Below are 21,883 nucleotides of genomic sequence, written 5' to 3'. Positions count from 1 at the left end.
TTCTGGAGGTTCCCGGAGGGAGGCTGTGTGACAAGGGCTCTCCAAAAAATTCAAAATTTTATAAAATTTATATTACTCTTTTTTAGAGTGTGAGTGGCACTACTCTTCTCTACAGGCGGTCTCTCCCTCTCATCTAGTTTCTTTTCTTGGAGCTTTGGGAGACTTATTTTGTTTACATAATCAGGAAGGACATCCATATCCGATTATCATTATATTGTAGTGCTGTTCCTACCTTTGTTGTACAGCTCCGACGATAAAGTTGCCATTACAAAGCATTAACCAGAGATGATGAACAGAGAGCATGCGCTTTGTTTCCTGATGAGTTAGACGTCATCAAGTTCTCGTATATCTCGTCTTTCTTCTTCCTTTCGCGAAATCCATTTTCATTGGTAAAGACTTTATTACTGACAAATGTTATCCACCAATCCTATTCATTTGACTCATCTTCCATTGACAGTTAAACTAACAGCATTAAAGTCTCGTGACTCCTCCTACCGTTAATTATTCAATTAATGTGAAAACAATTCGCTCACCATTTAGATCACATTCTTAACATATTAGTAAGTGAAATAAACTATTTGTAGCATAAACAGTATTACTAAAATCAGTATCATATCCCTTTTCTCCGATTTAAAGATTACATTTCACCTTTAAACCATCGGTTCAGTTTGTCTGGCAATGTAATTTTGTAACTTCTCCAGGTCATCATATTGAGAAGTCTTATTCTCATGTGTTATTTTCATAATTGCTGGATACAAAAGCCCAAATTTGGCTCCAATTTCTTTGAGATGTGGCCGTAAGGCTAAGAATTGTTTCCTTACTGCTGCAGTCTTTTTAGCAAAAACGGGGACAAAGATCAATTTTGATTCTTTATATTTTAAATCCTTCTTTTCTTTTGATAAACGCAAAATTTCCAATGCTTGCCGGAAACATAAAACTTTAAAAATGACAGGTCTAGGGTAAGTTTGATTACTTACTCTTCTTGCAGGGATTCGGGGGCTCTTTCAATTTCTAGAGGGTACTTTTTGAAAGGGGAAGCAGACATGATATCAGTTGTTCTAAAAAAGCAGGCATATCAGATCCCTCTGCCCCTTCCCCCAAATTTAAAATTCTTATATTATACCTTCTGGATCTATTTTCAAGCTCCTCAATCTGCTTGGATAGAAATTGTATTTCTAAATGATCCTGCTGGCATTGAACCTGAATTGCTTCAGTTCTTCCCACTCGGTTTTCCACACTTTCCAGCTGGCTGTTGGAAATTTCCAACTGTTTAGTTAAATTATATATCTCATTACTCATCACCTCCAGTTTGTCAGAATTATCTTGGAGCAATAATCGGATTTGTTTTAACTCATCACCTATATCAGTTTTGTCTGTTAAATCAGAAGGTAGAGGAACTTTAGAAGGTGTCTGAGGCTCCTGCTTTTGTCTCTTCGTTTTTCCTCCTGCAGAGAATGCCATTTCTTTAGTAGTTTGTTTACTGGCTGCCATAAATGAGTGAAAAAGTCCAACTCTGAATAAAATGTTAGCGATGAACTGTATATAATCTGAATTAAAGCCTTGGATGTGAGGAGCTCAGGAATCACCGTCCATCACTAGCGCTGTCAAGCTCCGGAAACCATGACACAAGCTGAGGTCATAAGAACATAAGAATAGCCTTACTGGGTCAGACCAATAGTCCATCAAACCCAGTAGTCTATTTTCACAGGGATCAATCCAGGTCTCTAGTACCTGGCACAAACCCAAGGAGTAGCACCATTCCATGCTACCAATCTAGGGCAAGCAGTGGCTTCCCCCATGTCTTTCTTAATAACAGACTATGGACTTTTCCTCCAGGAAATTGTTCAAACCTTTCTTAAAACCAGCTACGTTATCCGCTCTTACCACAACCTCTTTCAATGCGTTCCAGAGCTTAACTATTCTCTGAGTGGAAAAAAAAATTCCTTCTATTGGTTTTAAAAGTATTTCCCTGTAACTTCATCAAGTGTCTCCTAGACTTTGTAATTTTTGACGGAGTGAAAAATCGATCCAAATGAACTGTCCACTAAATGCAAAATCCAACAGCTCATGCAGAGAGGGCCCCGATTAATGTTGTAGCAGCCAACGAGAACCTTTGAGAAAGACAGTTATCTTCGGCCCCGTCAGGCCAATGCTGCCTGCAACCATTAAGATAAGTGTGGCTGAACTATTGAGCATGACACACATGTTCAAGCATGAAGCAGTGTTTTTAGATTGTGCCTGAAGTTAATTTTGAAAATTATTAAAAACAAAACAAAAAAGAAAAACTGAATAGCATTGAGAGGTTTTTCAGGATCAATGATTGAAATGTGGAACCCTATAAGTCCTGTAAATCAAGGAAGTTTATGAGATCCTTTTCCTCACATGTGATTATATTTTGATAGGTGGGATATTTTTGTGTGTGTGGATTGTTCCATTTTGATCCCCCATACCATCTTGTTTGTATATCAGTGTTGTCCAAATGAACTGTCCCAGCAGAACCTAGTGCCTATATCAATCTCCAGGTTCAGATGATGAGAATGTAAAAAAATGAGTCTTGAGTAGTATGTATTAGTCTAATGAGTAACAAGTGCAATTGGCATGTAACTAACAATGCATACTTTATAAACTTTTCCTTCAGGAAAGGTAATTTTATACAACTGTTTTGAATTTATGTTGCCACATACATGCATATATAACCTCTTATAAAATACCGATGGCATAATAGTAATCGCTTTAACATGGCTCTTGCATTGCTGGTAGGCATATGGAGGGGCGGAGTTTAGGTTGAGTGTGGATGCAATTTGTATTGTGAGCATAGATTTTAAAATACTCTAATTTAGGATTGCACTTGAATAATCTAGGCACAAAATTTTACACCTTCTCAAAAGGAAGTGTACCTGCACATCAGCTCTGATTTCTACCGCTAGTATTTTTTTCCATCATCTTCATTGGTGCGTAATTGTAATACAAGCAAAACAAACAGTCATGCCAAACAGGTAGATACCGTGTTTCCCCGAAAATAAGACCTACCCCGAAAATAAGCCTTAGCAGGATTTTCAGGGTAGGTCTTAATATAAGCCCCACCCCTAAAATAAGCCCTAGTCCCGGGATTCGCTGGCAGTTTTCCTTCCCTCCCTCCCATCCCTTTTGCAGCAGAACCTTTGAGAGAGCACCCCTCCCCTGAGCACCCATACTCTCCGTGCAGCCGAATCCCCATCCTTCCCTCCCTCCCATCGGAACCCCGCCACGAGCCTTACTTACCTCCCTAAGCAGTGTCGAGCTGGCAGCACTCTAAACAGGCTGTTTTCTAATCAATGAATATATTTCAAGAGTAGGGTTACCAGATGTCCGGGACTGTCCAAATGCCTGGATGGACTTTCCAAAACCTGGCATTTGTCTGGGTTTTGGAAAGCCCTGACGAGCTCCAGCTGCATCTGGAGGGCCTCTGAGCATGTGCGGATGACGTCACATACAATCGTACATGCTCCAGGCCCTCCAGATGCGACTGGAGCTCGTCCAGAAGAATAGAGGAGGCTTTGTGGGGGCGGTGCTGTAGGTAGAACTGGCCGGGGCCGGGTGGAACAGTGTGGAGTTGGAGGCGGAACAGGGGGGAGTCACGTGTCTGGGGTTTCCCAGAGAAAAATATGGTAACCCTATTCAAGAGTTTTCCTACACCCCCGCCCCAGACCACATCCCCAGCAATTTCTACAGGAAAAATATGAATGTTCATACCAAAGCATGCACTTTTATAGCTGACATAATTTTATAAAACTATTTTATATGCATATATTGCCACAGACACATTAAAATGACTTTATGGGGCTGATATTTAGAGCAATTTAAGTGAGATAGAGAGGCTCTGGTTCACTTAAATCGTCAGTCACCACCCAACCACTGATATTCAATGACACTAAGCTGGACAATGCCACTGAATATCATCTCTGACCGGCCCCCCCAAAATTGGGCTAGTCAGGAGTCAGCTGGGGCTGGGGCAACTGTCCTAAATTCACCTGCTTAGCTTCTGAAGGCCTGGGCTGAATATGTCTGGAACTTGTATCAGTCTTTAAAAAATATTTCTGCTCCCTCGAGCCCATGATGCTATCCTCCCTCCCCATTTTTAAGCCACAAACTATTCCCCTTTCCAACACCCCAAATGCCCCCACCTGCTCTCACTCCCATTGTCTAGGTAGGCCTCCAGACCTACCTCTGCTAGTGGTCCAGAAGGGGATGCTTCATGCAGTACTGTGAGCTGCTGCAAGAGGTCGCAGCAGCCATTTTGGAGAGGTGCTGGCAAGGGATAGAAGTAAGGGGGCTGTGTTCCTGCCCACAATGACCTACCACTGGACCACTACATAGAGATGTAGGCTCAGGAGGCCTACCTAACATTGAGAGTGTATGGAGAGCCTTCTGATGAAAGGTTTTGCCGAGGGCTAGGGGGAAGGTGGGAGGAGGTTTGGGAGCTGTTTAAAAAAAAAAAAAAAAAAGGTTATACGGCTAGATGAATATTGGCTAGGCCTACATAAGCTCCGGGTAGTCAGACCCACTGACTGAATATTCGAGGGTATAAAATTACTCCCACCCCCACCAATGCAGTTGTACCAAACAAGAAGTTATAATTTATTTTTCAAGCTCATGATGCTCATTTTGCATGTAAGTCAAACAGTTTTCAACATCAAATGTCTTATTTTACATAACTCATTCCTTCAGATGAGTTCATGCCGAAAAGGTTGATCCCAAAAAAGTGTACCTTACCTGCATTCCTGGTTTGATGTCATCAGTTCGTGACCAAGAAACCAAAAAATCTGAAGAATCTCCCATCAGGCAACCTAATAGGTAAATTGACATGCGAAATCTACAGTTATTGTAAACACACTAACACACAGGATTGTCTTAGAGCACTGTAAGCATTAACAGTGAATATGAGAGACTAAGATCTTCTCCAGCATAGTGGCATAAGGATGCAATTCATTCCTCTCATGATATGCACAAAATTAAACAATTTGGAAACATTACTGTATTCTCTATATTTTACTAATAAGTGATAATACGGGTCGTGGGTGCAGTTTGAGGGGGACAAGAGGAGCCATTGCCTCCTAACAATACACAGTGGAGTGCCAACCTTTCCTTCCCTTTCTCCACATAATCCAGCATATCCCCCCTCTCTCTCCCCTCCCTCTCTATAGTATTATTCCTATTTATTTCTCCTCATCCTCTTTGGCTCTTTTTCTGGTCCCTATTTTCTGTCTGATGATCTCCTTTTCTTTGCCTTAGTTGAAACCTCTATCTACTACACTTTCTCTTTTCTCTCAGCTTTTCCGATTCATTGAACTGCCTGCCTTATAAGCAGTGTTTATGTCTGAGGCCTTACTGCATTTTGTTCAGCACCTCCGAGTACATCAATGCATCTTCTCTGCAAGAATCTCCACTCCTTGTTTACCTCTAAATTCTAGAAGACATACAGTCTTTGTACCTCACAAAAGCATTGTAATGCTTCACTGATTGGATTAGCTTTATTTGCAATCAAAGAGTAAAATCTAAGGAACTTTTATTAGTTATTGGGTACAAGCACCATTATAACACAACACTTTACAAGAACAGATCATCTGTCACCCAGGCATAAACCCATATGTGTCTCAGCAGCCCCTTCTCCCACATTGATTAAACTGTTAAAAGATCGATCAGCCACTTGGTTCTGAAGCAACTGTACCGTAAACTATCACGCTTTTGTTATTTCCTCTTCACCTCATTCCATTTGAACAAAATGGAAAGTCTGTCTGAAATCAACCGCTTTGAGGACAATTTTGCCAGTGTAATTTTCCATGCTTGTATAATGGATGGTGCATTTAATGGCAGGAAATACAACGTACATAAAAGCCTAGTGAAATAGTCAATATCACCAGTAGCCTGAGATGAAAAGATTAAACGGTTACCTTTTTTTTCTGAGTTGTTAATAAATGTGTTTGGTAATAATTCATTCTTAAAAATTGTGTGGACCGTTCCACACAGATTAATGTCAGATATTTTCAGTATGTATGTATGTGCTCTTATTCTTTAATGAATTAATGGTGATATGACAGCAGGATTTAACTATGAGTCCATTTTTTAATTACCTGTCAGCGTTTTGCCGCAGTTCAAAAAGAGACTTGTGAGAAGATGATTAAAGTAGACTAAGAAGCAACAATGAACAATGCAAAGCTCTACTCTTACAACTCTTATGAGTACAAAAACCACAGATCTGCACATTTGCAACTTGGCAGATGAAGCAATGTGAGCAAACTCAAGTTACATCTGTCTAGGTGAAAGTGTTATATGTCTGACAGATCTGAGTGGTGAGGATATCTCTCTTGCATATAGCACTAACAGCTTATACCTGGGGATTAAACCTAGGATGTTCATATTATATTGTAATTCACTTAGGGGGAAATTCTATAAACAAGGCCTAACTTAGGCATTGGTAGGCACTGTTTTAAATGGCACTTAAATAAAAATTCAAAGCACCTAAAGTAACAGCACCAAAATCGTGCCTAATACCACTGCTGGCATGTCTAACACCGGAAGTGGCATTAGGTGTCGGTAGGCATCTCCGGAGGCGTGATTCATGTGAAAGGTAGGTACCGGAAACATAAGCCTTGAAAACCCTGAGCTATATTTCCAATGCCTTTCCTTGCTGTTGGCACGATTCTCTAAATGGTAGTGTCACATGATTGACATACGATTGGTGGCTGCTTTTAAGGCTGCTCCAGAGAATGGCACCATTTAGAGAATCTGGCAGTTAATGTAATATTCAGCATATTACATATACCAAATAGAATACTTCAGACCAGGGATTTTGAACCCAGCCCTTAAGATACAACTAGCCAGTCACTTTTTTTAGGATACTCACATTGAATGTGCATGTGTACAATGAAAGCAGTGCATGCAAATTAATCTCATGGACATTCATTATTGATATGCTGAAAATCAGACTGACTGGGTGAATCCTGAGGTCTGGGTTGAGAACCCTTGCTTCAGACAAGTGATGTAGTAATGGGGAGGCGGACCGCCACGTGCACCTATCCTCCTCTCTTCCCCCCACTCCGCACCTTCTCCACCGCTTCTCCGCCATGTGTGTGCCTTGCCTTCCCCCTGTGCCTCTAGCTATTCTCTCGATTAGACGAAACGGTCGGTTTGGAATGGCTTTAAGAAGCATAGGGAGTGGTAGCCTTGAAAAAACCCTTTAAAATGTTTGGGTGAAACATGTTGATGAAAATGTTTAAAATGTTTGGGTGAAACATGAAGCGAGGCCACAAAACTAAGTACTTTTAGTACATATTTATATATTTATTAAAGACATAATAATATTGAAAATTAGTTTGAAAAAGAAACGACCCAGTGACAATTCAGAGCGTAAAGCCACACACTATGAAAACTAATTGAGTGCGTGGTGGCCCTGCTGAGGATCAGGAAGATTGATTACATTTATTTATTCAATAATGAGGAGCGGAACGAATGCAGACTACACTTCTCCCTCCGTATCCACGGGGGTTAGGGGCAGAGCCGGCCCACGAATATTAAAAACCTCACAAATAATAATCGGGCCGGTTCTGCCCCTAACCCCCGCTTCCCCCCCCCCCCCCCCGGCTATTTTAAGCCTTGCAAGCCCCCCTTAAGCCTTACCTGGTGGTCTAGTGGGTTTTTGGGGCAGGAGCTATCTTCCACGCTCCTGCCCCGTGCAAATCGCTTATAGGAAATGGCTGCCTTGAGCTCCAGTCGTAGTCTCAAGGCTTAAGGGGGGTCTTACAGGGCTTAAAATAGTCCAAAAAATGAAAATGCTTTTTTGGGTTTAAAATCGCAAATAACCGAATATGCGGATGCTGAAACTGCAGATTTGGAGGGGGAAGTGTACATCTAGCATTCTTTAGAACTATTCTAGCTGTTCACTGACACGAACAGCAGGTCCAACCTGCTGCTCGTGCTGGCCTCGGCTTTCCCTCTGAAGTCACTTCCTGGTACACTTCCTTAGAAGTGTATTAACTTCTGCAGTGTGCATTTTTTTTTATGTGAGCTAAGGGGATGGGAGGGCTTTCTTGGGGGTGGGAGATACTTAAGTAGTTTCCCTTTGAAACTGGATAGAAACATAGAAACATGATGATAGAAAAAGGCCAAATGGCTCATCCAGTCTGCTCATCCACAGCACTCACAATCTCCTCCTATCCTTAACAGATTCCACATGCCTGTCCTATGCTTTCTTGAATTCAAACACAGTCTTTGTCTCCACCACCTATACCAGGAGCCTATTCCATGCTTGTACTACCCTTTCAGTAAAAAAGTATTTGCTTAGATTACTCCTGAGTCTGTCAACTCCTGACTTCATTCTATGCCCTTTCATTCTGGAGTGGCCTAAAAGTTAGAGCTACATCTTCAGCACCCTGAGGTTGTGGATTCAAAACCCGCACTGCTCCTTGTGATCCTGGGCAAGTCACTCAATCCTCTATTGCAGCGTATCTCAAACTGTGTCCCTCCTGAGATTCCAAGTGTGCCGCAACCACTGAGGCGGAAGAGATGCACCTGCCAGCTGACATCCTAACGCGATACACCACCAGTGCTGCCCGATTCGCCGAAGGCTTGCATGCTTCCCCCTTCTCTCTAGTGTCCTCCGGCTTCTCCCTGGCCTCCCGATCTCACCTTTAAAGCTAATTACAACAGCTTGCAGAGGATCGCCGGTAGGTAAAATTATTTTATTTTCAATATAGTGATTGAAATGTGTCAGTTTTGAGAATTTATATCTGCTGTGTATATTGTGTGTATATGAAAAATGAATGGAAAAATTGCATTACAATTAGTAAAGGGGCCTTGGGAGGTTTGTGCTTGGGGTATTCAGTTGGTATAGTTAGACTTAGGGGATATTTAGCTTGAAGTAGTTGAGAAACACTGTTGTAGGCAATTAGTTGGCGCTAGTGCTTCTCCCTCTCTCTGGCCCTCTTCCCTGCTGGCACCCCCTACTGGTGTCTCAGAGCCCATCTGGAGGGCCTCTGCATATGCGCAGACGTTGACGTGATGATGTCATGCATTTGCATGATGTCATCACAGCAACATCTGCACACTTCTGGGTGCCTCAAGCTGTGGCCACTACCTTTAGTGTGCCCCGGCACAAGAAAGTTTGAGAGACACTGCTCTATTGCCTCAGGTATGTTAGATAGATTGTGAGCTCACCAAGACAGATAGGAAAAATGCTTGAGTACCTGATAAACGGCTTAGATAACCTTGATAGGTGGTATATAAACACATAAATAAAAATAAATGAAAGAGACTCGCCTCATGCACATTTATGCCACATAGGAATTTACACTTTTGATTAATCTGGCTACTCAAATATACAATCTATGTATATTCCAAGAACGCTATAATTTCTCAATAGCAGACTTCATTTGTACAATGCATAATTCTTTTATCCCAAGGATCCTCAGATTGCCATATGAGTAATGTAACAACTCAATAATGGCCACAATCTTCATTGATCCTCTTGATTTTTCATTTTTAGATCTAATTATAATTATTTTAACACTCTTTATTTTTATCACTTTCTCATAGCAATATTATAATATATTTGACTTGGGGCTCATGCTAGCAGCTACTGCCTCCTCTTGAGTAGGCGGTAGTTTTTCAGGTAGCGCGCGCTAATCCGGTGTATGCAATAAAAACGCTAGCGCACCTTTATAAAAGGAGCCCTTAGTTTTTTTTTTGCAGTAACAGCCCTTGTCAAATGCCTTTTGAAAATCCAGAGACACAATATCAACCTTTATCCACATGTTCATTCACCCCTTCAAAGAAATGTAGATTGGTGAGGCAATCATTTCCCTTGACTAAATCCAGGTTGGCTTTCTCTCATTAATCCATACTTATTTACATGTAATGTCATTTTGTTCTTTATAGTAGTCTCTACCATTTTGCTCATTTTATCAAAGGCCTTTACCATACTTCTGAAAACCTTCATAAAATTACCCCCAATGTGTGAAATGGATTTTTTAAGTGAACATAAGAATAGCCTTACTGGGTCAGACCAATGGTCAATCAAGCCCAGTAGTAAGCTCCCATTGTGGCCAATCTAGGTCACAAGTACCTGGAAAAACCCCAAAGAGTAGCAACATTCAAGCAGTGGCTTCCCCCATGTCTTTCTCAATAACAGACTATGGACTTTTCCTCCAGGAAATTGTCCAAACCTTTCTTAAAACCAGTTATGCTATCTACTTTTACCACAACCTCTGGCAATGTATTGCAGAGCTTAACTATTCTCTGAGTGAAAAAATATTTTCTCCTATTGGTTTTAAAAAAATTTCCCTGTAACTTCATTGAGTGTCCCCTAGCCTTTGTAATGATTGATGGAGTGAAAAATCAATCCACTTGTACACGTTCTACTCCACTCAGGATTTTGTAGACTTCAATCATATCTCCCCTCAGCCAAGCTGAAGAGCCCTCAGTCTTTCCTCATCCCCTTTATCATCTTGGTTGCTCTTCTTTGAACCTTTTCTAGTGCTGCTATACCTTTCTTGAGATAAGGAGATCAGAACTGAACACAATACTCCAGGTGAGGTCGCATCATGGAGCAATACAGAGGCATTATAACATTCTTAGTCTTGTTAACCATCCCTTTTTAAATAATTTCTAGTATCTTTGCTTTTTTAGCCGCCGCCACACATTGGGTGGAAGGTTTCATTGTATTGTTTACAATGACACCCAGATCCTTTTCTTGGGCGCTAACCCCCAAGGTGAACCCTAGCATCCGGAAACTGTGATTTGGGTTATTTTTCCCAATGTGCATCACTTTGCGTTTGTCCTTATTAAATTTCATCTGCTATTTGGACGCCCAGTCTTCCAATTTCCTTAGGTCTGCTTGCAATTTTTCACAATTTGCATGCGTTTTAACAACTTTGAATAGTTTAGTGTCATCTGCACATTTAATCACCTCACTTGTCGTTCCAATTTCCAGGGGGGTCATTAGACCACTAGGGATATGTTTGTGGGGTTGAGGCTGTTTTGTTTTTCATTTGGGGGATTTTTTAAATCATTGCTGTCCACTTTTTTGTTGGTGCCTGAGCTAATCAATTATTTTAATTATGAAGGAATAGTCTAATAGTGCAGCAGACTCAAATCCTGGGGAACTGGGTTTCATTCCCACTTCAGCTCCTTGTGACTCTGGGCAAATCACTTAACCCTTCATTGTCCCAGGTACAAAAAAGCATCTTAGATTATTAGCCTGCTAGGAACAGAAAAAGTACCTGAATATACAAGGGTTTTTTGAAAAGTTTCCGCTCTTTCATATTTTCACAGGCAATGGTATGGTAAAGGTTAAAAAAACTGCGGATGTACTCACTGGAGGAGCGAAGAGAGAGGGGGGACATGATTGAGACCTTTAAGTATATCACGGGGCGTATAGAGGTGAAAGATGATATCTTCAGTCTTACAAGGCCCTCAGTAACCAGAGGACACTCGCTGAAAATCAGGGGAGTGAAATTTCAAGGTGATGCTAGGAAGTACTTCTTCACCGAAAGGGTGGTCGATCATTGGAACGAGCTGCCTCAGCAGGTGATTGAGGCCAATAGCGTGTCAGATTTTAAGAGAAAATGGGATATTCATGTGGGATCTATAGGGGAGTAAGAATCAGGGAGTGGGTCATTGGTATGGGCAGACTCGATGGGCTATGGCCCTTTTCTGCCATCAATTTCTATGTTTCTATGTTTCTAAAAAGTGGTAAGAGGGTGTGCCATAGAATGTCATGTGACTTATCAGTCAGGCAAGCCATCTCACCTTGCAGGTAGTGATGGAATTTGCTTTTGAGATATTTAATAAATATTGCTTAAAAAATAAAAATGCAGAAACATTTTGATGATTCCTCAAAATATCCCTACTAGTATCCCTATAGTGCTACTAGATGATCCCTGCATAACTTTTAGTAGCACTACAGAAATGATAAGTAATACGAGGGGCCCATCCAGCAAATTTGAGGGCTATACACTTAGAGGGGCATAATCAAAACATACGTCGGAGTCTGATTTGAACTTATGGCGCTAGACACCCAAAGTCGGCAGTGGAATGCTCATTTTCGAAAGGCAAATCACCATACGTCTAGAATAGGGGTAGGCAATTCCGGTCCTCGAGAGTCACAGGCAGGTCGGTGTAAGGTTTGATAGTGTGTGGCCAGGACCCCCACAATGTTAGATGGTAGGGGTTATGTGAGAGGCGCCCTTACAAACACCAGGTCCCGGGTTCGCTTCCCTCACAGTAGATTCACCAGGAAGTAGACTCAAATAAGAGGCACAGCCAGAATGATTTGCATAAAGAATATATTATAGAAATAGTCTTACAGAAAAGCAATATTCAGAAGCATTACTATTAAGCATTACAATTAAGGAGAGAGCAAAGCAGTTTCCCTGCTTTACAGAGTTCAGATGCAAAGAGACAGAGAGTCTGAAGTTCTAGGGAGTGCCAGAGAGAGAGAGAGAGAAAGGGGGATGGGGTGATGGTCTAAGTTTCGGGTTTCATAGATAAAGAGAAGGATAGACAGACAGATAGAGAAAGAGAAAGAGATAGAGATAGAAGTGTGTTTCAGAGAGGAGGCTTTTATAGCTTGGAATCTTATTCTGAATATAGAAACTATTGAGCTTCAATAGAAGTTAAATCTCCCCCTCCTTAGTAAACTTGTGCTAGACAGACGAATAATAGGCTGAAGTCATATATGTATTTCCAGTATGTCTCTGACAATAGTTTCTGATTAACTTTAGTTATCTGTGCACCTGGACCTATTGTCCTAAGCACCCTCTTAATTAGACATTAACACATTAACACCTTTTAGCTAATCATGATTTAATCAGGGCTACTTGAAACAGTCTCCCTGCCCTCAGGGTCTATCTGCATTCACATGCCAGAGTCAGATTGATATAATTTCCATAGGCCTTTGCTGACATTAGTTATGCCAACTGAAAATGCTGATTGCTAGCAATAGCTATGCTGACATCTACCATACTTTTTTTTTTTTATTCTCCGAAATGAAGGCAAGCTTTCGGTACCCTTCTATAAACAGCCAGTCTGCACTTTGCAGATGCCTCGCTTACCTCCAACAGTATATCAGCACATCCCCTGTCCTGCAGAATCTCCAAGCTATGAAGATAAACAGTTCCCATTATGAGTTCAAACCTCTGTCTTAGGTTGTATAGTCATCTGGGCGGGGCACCCAGTAAGGTATATTTTACCTGTCGTTGAGCGAATGAACGGTGCATAAGGGATGCAGGAAGCTTTCTCAGGAGGTTTAGGCATACAAGGTACCAAGATATCATGAGAGAGTATGCAAGTATGGGATATGAGATAATATTATGTCTGACCCTGGCATGCAATGGAATAGGCCATGCCAAATTAAAACCAAATTAGCCAAATTAGCAAGTGTCAGAGAAGATACTGGAAATACATATATAACTGTCCTAAAAGCTAGAAGGAACTTTGTAAGATATGCATTGTAAAGAAATGTACATGTGTTTCACTTTACAGCAAAGGAAAATCATAACAATACATAACAAACTTTGTACAATAATTAAGATAATGATAGGGTGAATTAAAACATTAAATACGTGGTTTGCAGTGGGCGAATACCCAAAGAAAAGTTCCCAAACTGAGACATGAGCGTCTCGTAGCAAATTTTCTACAGTTTGTGCAATCTGTCCATTTTCAAAAATGATCACTTCTTTGGAGGTTTTCTTAAGTTGTTCAATGTGGAGTTCAGTAAAGTTCAGCAGCTTGTGAAATGCCTAGAGGTAGTGGATGCACAGCATATGAAATAAAGTCTGGAATGTCCATAGAATCATTAATTACTAGAGGTGTGGAGTAGGTTGTCCCATTAATGTAGATGGAGGACAGAGGTGAATGACTACACCAGGTATTGTTCAGTAAATAGGTTGAATTGTATAGCAGCAGAGCATTCTTAGGAAGGTGGCTATCATGAATCCGTAGATCCAACAAACAGGAAACCGAACAGGAAACATTGTGTACAGCATGTGTGAGAAGGTAGAGAAGTCTTTGCAGTCAGGGTGCAGGAAGATGAATTAGTGCAGCAGGAACCGACAGTCTCTTTAAACCTGAGAGATGCACACTAGGGATGAAATGATGTCTACACAGGATCTGTTAGTCACTGGAAACTGGTGGTGTTCACCCTTGGGATTAAATGATGTCAGTGTACAGGGAGGGATACACCAGCTTGAAAAGAGTCCAGATATCATTCAGCAGCTGTACTCCAGTGTGATCCAAATAAGAGATAGAAAAAGAGAGAGAGAAACCAGGTTGCCTGTACTGAATGTGGAGAGAGAGAGAGAGAGAGAGACCAGGTTGCCTGTACTGAATGTGGCAACATGTGACAATATTAATGCATTTACTTGGTATAGTTATGGCAAAAGAGAGACAATATTAAGTTACTTAAGGTTCTTAATCGGACATTCCAAAAAGAGATGTTTTTGTGTGCTGCATATAACTTATGGCACTTCAGAGAGACCATCATAATGTACTGAATGTATTCAGAAATGTATACTGAATGGATCATATCTAGTGAGTACCACGGAATAAACACTATAGAGTAAAACCTTTTCTTAAAAATATAACCCATAACTAAGCTACACCTAAGGTATGAAAACTATATCTTAAAAGAACATTGCACAATTAGGCTAGTGAAAAGTAGGAAAAGAGCTCTAGAAATGGCCAATGTTATGTATAGGGTGAATTAAAACATTAAATACGTGGTTTGCAGTAGGCGAATACCCAAAGAAAAGTTCCCAAACTGAGACATGAGCGTCTCGTAGCAAATTTTCTACAGTTTGTGCAATCTGTCCATTTTCAAAAGTGATAGTATGATTCACTTCTTTGGAGGTTTTCTTAAGTAGTTCAATGTAAGTATGGAGTTCAGTAAAGTTCAGCAGCTTGTGGAATGTTTCATTCAACTGAAAATGCTGATTGCTAGCAATAGCTATGCTGACAGTCGGGTTTTCAGGATATCCACAATGTATATACAGTGGTGCCTCACACAACGAACTTAATTCGTTCCAGGAGCAAGTTTGTTATGCGAAAAGTTCGTTATGTGAAACGCGTTTTCCCATAACAATACATGTTAAAAAAAATAATTCGTTCTGTAGCATAAAATATGCTAAGGTGACATAAAAAAAGATAAATTTTTGGTTACTATTTTTATTTAGATACATCTAAAAACATAATTGTTTTTTAAAACAACACACATTTTTTAAATTTAAAGACAGACTAAGTAGAGTCTAATTTTACAGTGAGAGAGGGCAGAGTCTCAGCGGCAAAAACTGGGACTTAACTGTTCATTTTTTTTTTTTTTCTACCGTGTTTCCCCGATGATAAGGCAGGGCCATCAAATAAGACAGCCCCCCCTTTTTAGAAAAAAATGTAAAATAAGGCACCCCCCCCGCAAATAAGCCACCCACCGATACCTGCGCTTACCCGAATCGGGTGGTACGGTGGGTGACTCCGTGTGGTCCCTGGCACCCCCGACACGATCGGGGCAAGAGGGAGCTCAAGCCCTCTTGCCCCCCCGACTCCCCGACACGATCGGGGCAAGAGGGAGCTCAAGCCCTCTTGCCCCCCCGACTCCCCGACACGATCGGGGCAAAAGGGAGCTCAAGCCCTCTTGCCCCCCCGACTCCCCGACACGATCGGGGCAAAAGGGAGCCCAAGCCCTCTTGCCCCGCCGATTCCCCAACTCCCCGACAATATCGGGCCAGGAGGGAGCCCAAGTCCTCCTGGCCACGGCGACCCCCTAACCCCACCCTGCACTACATTACGGGCAGGAGGGATCCCAGGCCCTCCTGCCCTCGACGCAAACCCCCCCTCCCCCCAACGACCGCCCCCCCCAAGAACCTCCGACCGCCCCCCCAGCCGACCCGCGACCCCCCTGGCCGACCCCCACGACACCCCCAACCCCCTTCCCCGTACCTTTCTGTAGTTGGCCGGACAGACGGGAGCCAAACCCGCCTGTCCGGCAGGCAACCAACGACGGAATGAGGCCGGATTGGCCCATCCGTCCCAAAGCTCCGCCTACTGGTGGGGCCTAAGGCGCCTGGGCCAATCAGAATAGGCCCGGGAGCCTTAGGTCCCTCCTGGGGGCAGGGCCTGAGGCACATGGGCCCAACCCGACCATGTGCCTCAGGCCCTGCCCCCAGGAGGGACCTAAGGCTCCCGGGCCTATTCTGATTGGCCCAGGCGCCTTAGGCCCCACCAGTAGGCGGAGCTTTGGGACGGATGGGCCAATCCGGCCTCATTCCGTCGTTGGCTGCCTGCCGGACAGGCGGGTTTGGCTCCCGTCTGTCCGGCCAACTACAGAAAGGTACGGGGAAGGGGGTTGGGGGTGTCGTGGGGGTCGGCCAGGGGGGTCGCGGGTCGGCTGGGGGGGCGGTCGGAGGTTCTTGGGGGGGGGCGGTCGTTGGGGGGAGGGGGGTTTGCGTCGAGGGCAGGAGGGCCTGGGATCCCTCCTGCCCGTAATGTAGTGCAGGGTGGGGTTAGGGGGTCGCCGTGGCCAGGAGGACTTGGGCTCCCTCCTGGCCCGATATTGTCGGGGAGTTGGGGAATCGGCGGGGCAAGAGGGCTTGGGCTCCTTTTTGCCCCGATCGTGTCGGGGAGTCGGGGGGGGCAAGAGGGAGCCAGGCGGAGAGAGGGCAGTTAAGCGCAGTGCCTGCGCGGAAGGATGCAGCTCGGGCGACTTCGTTGTGTGAAACGAAGTTCGTTGTAGGGAGCAAGACATAAAGTTCGTTGTGCGCAGCGTTCGCTGTGCGAGGCGTTCGTTATGCGAGGCACCACTGTATATATATATATATATATGAGATGGATTTGCATACACTTCCTCTGTGAGATGTAAATCTGACCTGCCTGTGGTTCTTGAAGACCAGAATTGCCTACCCCTGGTCCAGAATGTATACATTCTTAGTCTACAAATCGCTTGAACAAACTCATTTTTATCTCACACTCCTCAACCTACCTCAATTTTAGAAAATTGATAAAAATGAGTTTGTTCAAGCGATTTGTAAACTAAGAATTCCATAGCACTGCAAATTCAACCATTAACCTTAAGAACTTTATAGCTTTCTACTTCTTCCATTATATAAGATTGTATAGATCTCTTTGAATTGTTGACCTCTTCGCTGATTGTCCAGTGCTTCTTGTTGTAAACCGCCTCGAACTTTTCATGGCTTTGGCGGTAAATAAAAATAAAATTATTATTATTATTATCTCTGTTTTCACAATGTCTAACTCAGATATATGTGAAAGTGGGAGCCATGTCCATGTGTATGCATCCTTGCAGAATAGCAATGAGGCACCCTACTAGTACAGAACAAAAACAGTGAAAAATCACTGGATTAAGTGTATAGCCCTCGATGGAGACTGCCCCAGCTTTGTTGGTTGGGCTGAGAAATTTTTAGCAGCCCCATGTATATACTGGCCAATTTTATAAGACAACCTAATAGTATAAACAGCTGTTCTATACTCTCAAATCACTTATAAATTACTCCCTGCATATGTGACCCACTGAGTGAAAAGGTACCAAGTGTGGAGTAAGTGATTTATTTATACCACAATTTAGAGGGATATCAACTGTATAATCCTGCAAATTTCAGCCTCAAATCTTTAATAAATGAAAAACATTTATCAGTAAAAAAATGATGTTTTTTTGGAGAAACACATTTGGAAAAATAGCAAACTTACCACCCCTTTTAGTGTAGGGTTACCAGATTTTACTGTATTTTTCAATTTACTTCATAATATTTATTTTCCAATTTCTTTCAGAGCTGAGCAGAAATAGACAGAGCAAACACCTGAACATCTCAAATTAGAAATAACTTTAAAAAAATGTTCTTTGCTGTCTTTTCACACTTTCAGAATGTTTCTAGGATACTGTTAAGAAGCTATTTTCAGGGCTACAAAGATAAGAAATGGATATAAGTAAGACTGGTAATGAAAATGTATTGAATTTGCACTACCCCAAATTTAGAGAAGTCAACAAAGGTCTCACTGTGGCAGCTTTGGGACTGGGAATTCTTTTCAACATAGCACTGAAAGTAGAATTTAAAGTAATAATGCTAATAATACTGTAATTAAAATGTACAAAATACACTTTGGCTAAAGACGACACTGAGGTTGTGGATTCTGTTAAGTCATTTTTCTTAGAACTGCTAATTAGATCTGATCTATGTATGTCATTAAGTATCTTTATGTAAACCAAGTCAAGCTTCTATCTTAGAAGAAGATTCGGTATATATATCTAAGGATTAGATTAGAACATGCTATGTAATTTAATATCTCAGAATTTTAGGCTATGATAGTCTGCTGGATTTTTATAGCAGCAAAGGCTTTGTGTAGCCTTAATGATAAACGACATTTACTTTTGAAATGAAATTAACAGACATTTTAAGCTTGGAGAAAACAGATTTTATAAACGTAACATGTAAAGAAGAACAAAGTTATTTACTTTCAGATGGTACCTGAAGGATAAGGACTATAAATATTTTATAGCTTGTTATTTTTTAATACTAAGGGCAACTGAATTGCATAAGGGTAGATATTCTGAGGAGGGATTTATTTAATCATAGCTTCAGTGCTTCAATAGTAAGCTATAGGTATATTTTCCCTCCTTAATTCGGGGGGGGGGGGGTGAGGAGGGAAGCAATGTTAATGGGTAGTAAAGCCAAATTATTAGTAGTGAGAAGGGAGTCAGTTCAGCACTAGCACTCCCCATGCTCTTCATGCCACATGGAAGAATGGCCCAGTGGTTAGAGGAGCTGCCTCAGCACCCTGAGGTTGTGAGTTTAATTCTCAATGCAGCTCCTTGTGACACTAGTCACTTAACCCTTCATTGCTCCAGGTACAAAATAAGTACCTGTATTAAAAAAATGTGTTAAAAACCACACAGAAAAAGCAGTATACAAATTCCAACCCTTTACCACATGAAACTACAGCTTTCTTCCAACAGCTGGAGATACTAATATGTGCTAGTGCATTAGTCTCTGCACTAACACCAATAGCACACATTATTTTACCAAGATGGAAACTGGTTTCTAATAACATATCAATGTTATTAGCACATGCTAATGTGGTGGTAAATGTAAGTAAGTCTAACTGTAAGTCTCTTCTTTGCTTCTTCTTGTATGTTTGTCTAACTAGGCTAGTAAGCTCCCAGAATAGGAGCTGTCTATTATCCTGGTAAAATTATAACAGAACAACAAGATGGGGAACTCAAATAGAAGCTAATTTTATAAAGACATTTGGAGGGGAATTTTTGAAAAGTTGTCCAAGAGCCTGTTTTACAAAGCCGCGCGGCAACAGCCCCGAAGCCCTTTAAATCTCTATGGGCTTCGGGGCTGTTACCATGCAGCAGCTGCTAGTGCGGCTTTGTAAAACAGGCCCTATGTCTGAATTTCAATGTTTTGCTGATAATGTCCAAAATAACTGTCTGATAGGCATTTTTGAACAGGAAAAACATCCAGTTTTCCTATTTGAGCGGCTATGAGACAGATGTCTTAGTCTGACAATGTCTAAAAAGAGCCATTTTCATAAGTGAAATGTCCAGCTTTTAGATGCCAAGAAAGCAAGCACAAAAATGTCTATCTGACATCATTTTGAGAAAAATGGCCACACAGATGTCCCTGCAGAATAGAGGGGCAGCTTAGTGGTCAGTGCAGTGGACTTTAAACAATGGCACCAAGGTACACTTACCACCATAACTCTTGTGTGATGCATTGTGAGACCTCCAGTAACAGGAAAAAAAATCCAACTACTGTACTCCCCCTTATATTCATCTAGTAGCAGTCAGTGTTTTTTAAACACTTACCATTGCTGGCTGAATTAACCCCCAATATTCAGTACTGGGCCAGGTCCAGGCACCAGCACAGAATACTGGGAACTAAATGTAAATAGCCAGGCTGCATGAGCTTATGCTGACCCAACCAATATTCAGCTGGGGCCACATAAGTCAATTATACAATCCCAGCTGAATATTGGGCCAGCACCCACATACCTCTAAACTATTTCTCAAGTGCTGTAACTCCCCTCCTTTCCTTCCCCCAGCCCCCACCAAGTTTAAACCTCTCTCCCTACAACATTGCCCCCCATCTCCCATGCTCGTAGGTAGGCCCTCCATGTCTTACCTTCTACTACTAATCATTTTGTATAGCCAATTCCCCAAGATCTTAGTCCACTGCACTAACCATTAAGCTACTCCTCCATTCCAATCCAGTCCAGAGGGTTGTTGGAGACAGGAGCACAGCTCCCTGACTCCTGCCCCTAGCAGCTGGCCTCATAAAATGGCTGCCTCAACCTCTAATATATATCTATTCTATATTTCTCTAAAAATTTGCCCCCATATTACTGTATATAAAGGCTATTCAAATCTGTGCGTGATTCTAGGATGCAGGTATAACCTATTTGATTAATAAGTCAATTAACAATAATTGAATGCTAACAATCAATTACTGATATTTACTGGTAGCAATTAGGAGTTGTGCATGGCCATGGAAGGAGCATGGGTGGGACAGAAGAATTCTCAAAAGATGCGCTCTTGTGCATCAAGATTTATACCAGGTTTCAGTTGGTATCCTCAGGCGCTAGAATTCTTGCTCAGCTCTAGTTTATACATGTGCTCAGCCCTGAGCCCTAAGCATCTTCATAAGAATATAAGAGTTGCCATACTGGGACAGACCGAAGGACCATCAAGCCCAGCATCCTGTTTCCAACAGTGTCCAACCCAGATCCTAAGTCTTTTAAATAAATAAATAAAACAACTAATGTAAATAAAACATGGCTTGCCTAAAGTCTGCTCAGCATGAAGAAAGCTCATGAAAGCATTTTTACAATTTTAAGCCACTTGCCTTGTAAACTATAAATTTCACCAACACTGTTCTGCCGTGTAATATGATGCCAATATGCACTACGAGGAAGAGATATTGACTTGGATAACGTCATTGGTTCAGTCAAACTGGACTGGAGCTGAAAAGAATAAAAATAAAAACAGAGGTACCGGTTATTTGCTATGTTATCTCATCAGCTAAAAAAAAAAATGCACATAAATAAAATCAACACATATGTTCAACAGCTCTTATAACTAAAAATTCCCCCCTTTTACAAAACCACGATAGAGTTTTTTTTAGCACAGGCCAGTGTGCTAAATGTTCTGCGCTGCACCCAACAATCATAGAATTCTTGTGAGCATAGGGAGCAGCTCAGACCATTCAGCGTGCTTGCCTGCACTAAAAACTGCTATCGTGGTTTTGTAAAAAGGGGGAATATTTTTTGTGGACCTTGAGATGGTATATAACAGACAGCCAAATGCTTATCTCAACACCTCCAATATTCCTCAGTCTGTTTTTGAAGTATACATACGTAAATAATATAAGGTATTTCTTGAGGGTGGAATCCAACTTCATGTACTAAATTTTTCACAGACAAAATTTTATTATTTCAAAACATATCTTCCTTATTGAAAACATATCTTAATCAAACAATACTTGACAAGTATTTATCTCAGCACAGCTGAAAAGCGATGAGATGGAAATGACTCTCTCATGGCAGAAACTTCTGACATATTTCCATTTATAATCCACCATTATCCAAGGCACAGTAATACAAAATAACATAATTATAAAAACATTATAACACTTACCAAACAACCAAGTGCTTTCAATTCAAGTAATAAGTCTGATAGTACCATACAGAATAAAGTTGTTTTATAGAATTTAACTAGTGAACACGTTTTTCTTTTAAAAGCAACAGACAGGTATTAAAAAAAAAAAAAAGGAAGGAAAAAATATGCAATTTACAAATATTTATTTCCGTGGAGGGGCATAATAATAATAAAAAAAATGTC

The 21,883-nt window shown here is 41.5% G+C and overlaps 1 protein-coding gene across 2 annotated transcripts in view; it reads right to left on the bottom strand.

The window, feature by feature from the left end:
* The window catches only part of DOK6 (docking protein 6), a 724,151-nt gene that overhangs the window by 91,899 nt on the left and 610,369 nt on the right, over positions 1–21,883 (bottom strand). For both annotated transcript variants that reach the window (XM_033933725.1, XM_033933726.1), the window contains 2 exons: positions 20,889–21,006; positions 4,753–4,826 (listed from right to left, as the gene is read on the bottom strand). In XM_033933725.1, the coding sequence (XP_033789616.1) occupies positions 4,753–4,826; positions 20,889–21,006 (192 nt within the window). The remainder of the gene's footprint in view (positions 1–4,752; positions 4,827–20,888; positions 21,007–21,883) is intronic.

The sequence above is a fragment of the Geotrypetes seraphini genome, chromosome 2, assembly GCF_902459505.1.
Source record: "Geotrypetes seraphini chromosome 2, aGeoSer1.1, whole genome shotgun sequence".
NCBI classification, from domain to species: Eukaryota; Metazoa; Chordata; class Amphibia; order Gymnophiona; family Dermophiidae; genus Geotrypetes; species Geotrypetes seraphini.
Note: the sequence above shows the minus strand (reverse complement) of the source record. Positions and strands in the feature narration are given on the sequence as shown.